This window comes from Phoca vitulina, unplaced genomic scaffold, assembly GCF_004348235.1.
Source record: "Phoca vitulina isolate PV1807 unplaced genomic scaffold, GSC_HSeal_1.0 scaffold69, whole genome shotgun sequence".
Taxonomy (NCBI): Eukaryota; Metazoa; Chordata; class Mammalia; order Carnivora; family Phocidae; genus Phoca; species Phoca vitulina.
Genome location: NW_022589772.1, coordinates 5,257,621 through 5,264,548, shown reverse-complemented (window position 1 = coordinate 5,264,548; position 6,928 = coordinate 5,257,621). Strand labels below are relative to the sequence as shown.

Here is a 6,928-nt window from a genome sequence, read left to right as displayed (position 1 = left end):
GAGCTCAGTACTCCACATGTCCTATGCCCTGAGATCCAGCACAGAACGAAGAGTTGCTTTAATCACATCATTGGTCTTCCTGGACCAACTGTAGGTTGTGTTAAGTGAAAAAAAGGGACTTCTCATCCGGCTTCTCCTCCCGGAAGCCTTTTTTTTTTTTTTTAAGATTTTTTTTTTATTTATTTGCTAGAGGGAGAGAGAGAGAGTGAGAGTACAAGCAGCGGGAGTGGCAGGCAGAGGGAGAAGCAGGCTCCCCGCCAAGCAAGGAGCCCGATGTGGGTGGGACTCGATCCCAGGACCCTGGGATCATGACCTGAGCCGAAGGCAGACGTTTAACCGACTGAGCCACCCAGGCGTCCCTCCTGGAAGCCATTTTGATAGGTGATTCAAATTCACCTGGGGTTGGCCATCGACCCACGTGATCCATTCACCCTCGGTGGTCCTCAGTCACGCTCCCTTACCTTCACAGAACATTCTAGATTGTTCTTCCTCCTACCTCCCTCATGAAGCCTGTGATTCCTCCCCTTCATTCTCTTCTCTTCTGCCCCCCCTCAATCCCTGACCTGTGTCTTCAAAGTCTAGACTCCAGTCCTGGTGGAACCCTGAAAATACGGTATTATTGTCGTATTTTTTTAAACAGGTTACTGTGGGGCTATGGGTAGAGGGGATGAGTAGGATGGTGAGACAGTTACGCACAGACTCCTAGTCATCCAAGATTCTGAGAATGGGGGAGATGGGCTCAGAAATCTGGGAGCTAGTGGCCAAGTCCCTACAATCCTCTTCTCTGAGCAGTAAGAGCAGACTTTACTGCGTGGAGAATTTTCTCTCTCCCCGCCCGCCTTCCACCACACAACACTCCAAAGGCACTCCCCCAAGAAGGGAAAAAGGGAAATATAAACTTAACACCTTATGCTTCTTATAGCTGCTGTACCTCGAGCTTTTTCCCATGCATTATCTTACTTGATCCTCAAATCCCCACAGCTGTGGAGACAGGCCCCCGGGAGGTTAGACAGCTCGTTCTGAGAAACAAAGCCGGCTAATTGGCAAAGCCAGGGCTGGACCCCAGCTCTCCCGATTCTGGTCCTGTGCTCTCCATCGCATTTGCTTTAGCCGTCGGGCAAGATCCTTTGGAAAGCAGCCCAGTCCCTTTTCTCTTTGTTGATACAAATCATGTGCAGATCTTTGGTTTCTAAAAGAGATGGCAAATTGAAAAGGAGAAGGTGGTAACTATAAACAAATGAAAGACCCCATTTATAGCCCTCTAGAAAAGTGAATCGACAACACAGAATTATGTCTGTAGTGGAAGAAAAGTTTCCGTTTATTTTTGCGCTGTCGATGAGCGCTTCCAGACATTGGAGCTCCAAGTATCTCCTAGTTGCGCTCTGTTGAAAGCCTCGAGTTACAGTTAAGGAAGCATGGGTCTCTTTCTTCATTATTATTATTATTATGGAGCGAAGATCTGACCTGACCTAAAACAGGATCTGCTTACACAGAAGGGAGAAATAGACGGCCGGATGGGTTGGGAAAAAAAAAAAAAAAAGAAATCCCTCCAATTTATTAGAATCACGTTCAGGAGAAGGCTAACGGTTCCCCAATTTGGACAGTCAGCCCGTGCTATTCAGGAATACATTATCAAAACTGCCAAGCCCCCGGTTTTCCTTTCTTCTGTCTTTTGCTGATCACAATATGACCACTTCAATGGTGTTGACACCCCCACTGGCTGGGAAAGATTCGAGTGTCCCGGCTTCTGGGAAACTTCATTATCTGGGACAGAGTTGCAACCTGAATGTATTTGGGAAAAGCGACTGGATAGTAAAGCAAATCGCTCTCCCCCGGCCAGGTCACTTTTCTCACTGGTAGAGTTCTGTGGCCCCTCTTGCTACATGTTCTTCATAGGTACCCTAATCATCATTAAAAAGTTAAAATGTTTTTGAAAGCAGAAGTAGTTTTGTGGTGGGATTGGTTTTCCCTCAGCTGGCACATTAATGTTAATTAGGGGCATTGACTGGGAGCAGCTCTATATCTATATCTATCTATCTATATCTATATCTATATATGTATCTATATATATATTTTGGCAGTATGCTCTTTTAAAGTCTATGAAAAAATGGTACCAATTTGTCAACACCTAACCAGTGATTATGTTCATTATCAGAACAACGTTGTGTTCCCATTCATGCCAGATAAATGGGGGACATTGTTGTACTTGACATACAGGGCTGGGGACTGTTCCCGCCCACATGCCCCTGGCATGGCTGGGTATCTGTGCCCTCCCCCCACATCCCATTCAGGCCTCCCCACCTGGCCCTGAGGTGGCTCTCACAGCACCCCTCTCTTCCTGTCATTGTCTTGGACTGCTGCCCAATCCCTGACCCCCACCTGCACGGCCTTAAGGCTGAAACTAAGACTGGAGATCAGCCAATGGGGCAAGGCCAGTCGAACTTCAAGGAGTGGATCCTGGGAATGAAAGTAAGTTCATTTAACTTATTAACAGCTCCAGTAAAATAACAGATGGGCTACAAGGTCAAAACGAACACCTTGAATGAGGTTTACGTGTTATCAGCTCATGGAAGTGCCCCATAATGTTTGCCTTGCTGTCACAGAAATCAGCTGTATTTAAGCAAGTTGGCTTAATGCTAAGAGGTGGTTTTTCTGTGTGTTTGATGAAGCCCAAACAGCCCCCATCAGATCTAAGCTTTTAAGCCCGAAGCAAGCAAGTTCTGATGACCTTCTTGAGACAAGGGAGAATAAATGAAAAAACATGCACCTGTAGCTTTACCCATCATTGGTTAAGATTGCTCAGTTGAAGCATCGTCCCTCCAGCTTGTGATTTACGCTATTTGATGGCTTTTCTCTTTTAGTAAGCCACACGTTTGAGACTTACAAAGGTGGCTTCTAAAAATTAACTTTGATAATAGCTGACAGTGATGGGTATGAGAGGTTTTTGTTTTGTTTTGTTTTGTTTTGTTTTTTTACTATATAAATGCTGGCTGGCATTTATTCTTTTTTTATTATTATTATGTTATGTTAATCACCATACATCACATCATTAGTTTTTGATGTAGTGTTCCATGATTCATTGTTTGCATATAACACCCAGTGCTCCATGCAGAACGTGCCCTCTTTAATACCCATCACCAGGCTAGCCCATCCTCCCACCCCCCTCCATGAGGTATGAGAGGTTTTTTTAAGGTGTATCCCGAAAAACTGCTTCAGTGGGAAATCCTCACTCAGCATTGTGATATTTCAAGGTGCTTCAGAATTAAAGGGGGAAAAAAAGTAATAAAGTAGTTCCAACTTTTGAAACCCTTGGGAAAACGACCCATTTAGCCATATCAACCTTTTCTTCCCCCACAATCACCTCTACTGTGTTGGAATTGAACATACCGATATAAATACCGCAACAACCCAACCCTCAAATCTAAACATCATTTCCCAAAGCAACAAGGATTCCTTTTCTACATAGTACTGGGTCTCAAGGCTGGCATCTCTGAGAGAAGAGTCTTAGGCTATTGCTTAAACAACCTTTATTACCTGCCTCTGACATTCCCCCAGGTTACAGAGGAGGGGAACATCTGAGCCTCGTGTTCCCTACACCGTACATGAAGCAGACAGCGCTGTAACAACTGAATCCACACGCAGGGAGGGGCGACATTTGGAGGTACTGAGATGATACACCCAGCAATGGTTACCCACACCAGAAGACGGCAAAGCTGCTAAAAATCGGGCAAGTTACCTTTGGGATGACAACTGGATGCAAGAAAGCCATACAGTTGGGGTCATAGGTCTTCCCCCTGCCCTTGGAGCTTCCCTCCCCCTTCGGTCCCGGTTCAGTCGTTCTAGCCCACAGACGGGTCCTAGTGTCCCGCTAGCCTTGCTGCAAGAGGGAGGGAGGGAGGGGAAAGGTGTCTGAGGTCTCTTGATTTTCTTTGTCTCGGCCCCTAAGGCAACAGGAAGCTGGAGCTGCTGCGGCCGCCTGGCAGTGACAGCAAGCCCGCGGGCTCCGCAGAGCGAGCAGTCCCTGGCTGCCCTTGGAGCAGTTGCCCATTAGACGGCCCAGAGTTCTGATAGACTTTGCTGCTTCACTTCAATGCCGAGTGTTGGACGTGGTGGATTCAGTTCCCGGGGGGGCTGGAGGGTGGTGTCAGGGCTGTTTGAAGACAAGAGAGCAGAGGCAGTTTAGTGCAGTTGGGTGTGCGGGGTGGGGGATGGAGGCACGGGGTGGGGGTCGGGGGGAGCGGAGAGGAGTGGAGAGGAGGGAGAAGCCGGCCAGGGGTGGGTAGGGTGGTGCTTCTTCCAGGGCCTGCCAGACAAGGTCGGCGGGCCTCTCCTTGTCTGGGCCTCAGGTGAGGCGGCGCCTGGAAGGGAAGGAAAGGAGCAGGCGGGCGCCGCGCCCAGGGACGCGGGAGCCGTGGAGGGCACGCACGGGCGCGCGCGGGGGCCAGCGGGGCGGCGGTTCTAGACCCCCTCGGTGCCCTGGGCAGGGGCGGGCGGCGCCCCGGGGGCGAGCTGGCGGCGGCCCTGGGCCGGCGAGCCGGCGGCAGTCTCGGCGTCGGCGGCGGCCCACTCGTGCGCCGCGCAGGCCTGGGCCGGCTCGTCCTTGGCCTCGACGAGCTTGCGGGAGCGGGTGTAGGCCAGGATGAGGCCTCCGGCCAGGCAGGCGTAGAAGATCATGATGAGCAGGATGTAGAGATAGGCGTCGTCGCCCTTGGCGCTGGTCGCCTCGCGGCCCACGAACGGGTCGGGCACGACCCCCATGCCCATGCTCGGGCCGGGGCCGGCGCCCAGGCCGCTGGCGTTGCCCCGGTGGTGCAGCTCGAGCAGCAGGCGGCTGAGGAGGGTGCGCAGCCGCTGGCTCTCGCTGCAGTTCATGGCTGTCGGGGAGTGGCACGGCGGCTCCAGGACGCTGCTGACCTTTCCCCCGGGGCGAGGGGAAGCGGGCGAGCGGCGGCGGCGGCGGCGGCGGCGGCGGCACCCGGCTCCCGGGGCGGGCAGTGGCTGGGGGCGCGGGCCGCGCGGGCCTCCTTATCCCCTCACCCCCGCCCTCCTCCCCTTCCCCACCACGCCCCCTCGGGCCCGAGGCCGCCTCTTGCCAGGCTCGGGCGGCTGTCTCGGCGCTCTGGGGAAAGGGGACAGCTGGTGGGGGGAGGAGAAGGGGACAAGGGAGGGGGGCGAGGCCCGCGGAGGGGCGGGGGCGCGGAATGCGCGAGGCCCCAGGCAGCGGAGGCTGGCAGGGCAGCTCGCTGGGGCCAAGCCTGGACCCTGGGCTGCGGAAGAGAATTCCTTCCAAGTTCTGGCCACCTGCCCTGCAGGCCCGGCTTTGGCCCAGACACAGCATCTGGGCCCCCAAGGCAAGCCCTGCCCCCCGGGATTCCGTCAGCGCTGCCTGACCATAACGGGGGCAGCCGAGGCCGCTCGTCCACGTCCGATGGCAACTGCTCCCATAGCCAAGGACCCCCGCCTATCTTTGCAGCCCTTTTTCCTTCCCCCGCGCCGAGGAGGAGAGCATCTCATTCAGAAGATGCTCAGGACAAATTGGGTGACTGAAGCAGAGTACGACTCCCTGGTCTCCCAGAAGGGTGGCTGACAATACCCCGGCCTCCTTGGAAGTACCCCTGCCCTGTCCTCCTATCCCATTTTTTAGAGAGGCCTACACATCTTAGCACGTGACTATACCTTCCACGATGTGACCCTGTTTCCCGCCGGCAAGCCATCTTCCCAGAAATGAAGCCAAGCTCTTCCATTAAAAGGAACACGGACATTAAAAAGGCCCTTGGACGACAGTCTCTAGATGTCTCAGGATCTGAAAAGTGCGTCTTCTAGAGAATACGCGCACCTGCCACCTCCACATCCGGTTAGGCCCTCCGGCACAGAGCCCCGAGCCCCTCCAGGGCTTGGTAACAGGTCTAGGCCCTGCCGGCTTGTTGGGGGGCAGCCATTTTTTTCCCCACAGGGTATCTTCTTTTAAGGGAAAACAAGGCACTGAGACAAAGATCAGACCACAGTATGTTAAACTACAAACAGCCTGGGCCTCACCAAGGAAACGCGCTCAAAGGATTGATTTGTAGACGGTGAGTAGAAAAAAAACAGGAGGTCGTGCTGATCAGGTCTGGTTGCCGAGTGAGAATAGAAGGAATGAAAAAAAGGCTATGCCTTTATGCCCGCTTTGAGAATCAAGCTGCCTGTTCGAGACCCTTTGGTCCAGAGGCCATTCAGGCTGCAGGTGCCATGGGTTAATAAAGGAGGGGTTTTGGGTACCTCTGCCCCAGGCGCCCTTCAGGGAATGCAGCCTTCTGCGTGTTGGGGTGAGGTTGGCACCCCGGGGCTCTATATCCAGGGTCTCAAAGAGAGCCTTAACAGCTTCTACACAGATCTCAGAGGCATTCCACCTGGCCCTGACCACTGACTCCTCCCCAACCACCTTTCCTCAACGTCCTCACCTCAGAGGGGCTCAGAAAGAACTGTTAAAGTGACTTGGCATGAATGCCAGGGGACACAGCTAGAAAATTCTCAAAACAGTATCAACCTAGGGACAGGACTGAAAGGCTAAAACACTTCTGTTATCTGTTGTATCATGCCCAGAAATCTCTAGGGCTTGGGGGTGTGGGGGCGAGGAAGAAGCCCCTTCGCTGTCGCATAAAAGTCATCATTTAAACTTCCGTTGTGCTTTCAACAGCTTTATGAACTAAAAGGATTATTCCCATTTTCAGAAGAGGAAACAAGTTCAAGTAGTTAAGTAGCGGGACTAGAATGATAAAGTTTGAGCGTGTTCTTCTCAGTCCTAACACATTACTCTTGTCACATGGACGGTATCCACGAGCTGCCTCCATTTCTCCACCTCTCCCTTCCCTGGAGCCTTCTAGAATCCAGCACATTTTGCCAAACTGCTAAGTTCACCAGCGACCTCCCGACCAAATTCAAGGGTCTC

General features: G+C 52.7%; 1 protein-coding gene across 1 annotated transcript; it reads right to left on the bottom strand.

Moving 5' to 3' along the window:
* Window positions 1-4,458: 4,458 nt before the first annotated feature.
* Window positions 4,459-4,872, bottom strand: KCNE5 (potassium voltage-gated channel subfamily E regulatory subunit 5). Its single transcript, XM_032392739.1, has one exon. It carries the CDS (start codon window positions 4,870-4,872, stop codon window positions 4,459-4,461), a length of 414 nt encoding a protein of 137 aa, XP_032248630.1.
* Window positions 4,873-6,928: the final 2,056 nt, after the last annotated feature.

Coding starts and splice junctions, on each gene's coding strand:
- KCNE5 (XM_032392739.1), bottom strand. CDS start 4,872: ATGAACTGCAGCGAGAGCCAGCGGCTGCGCACCCTCCTCAGCCGCCTG.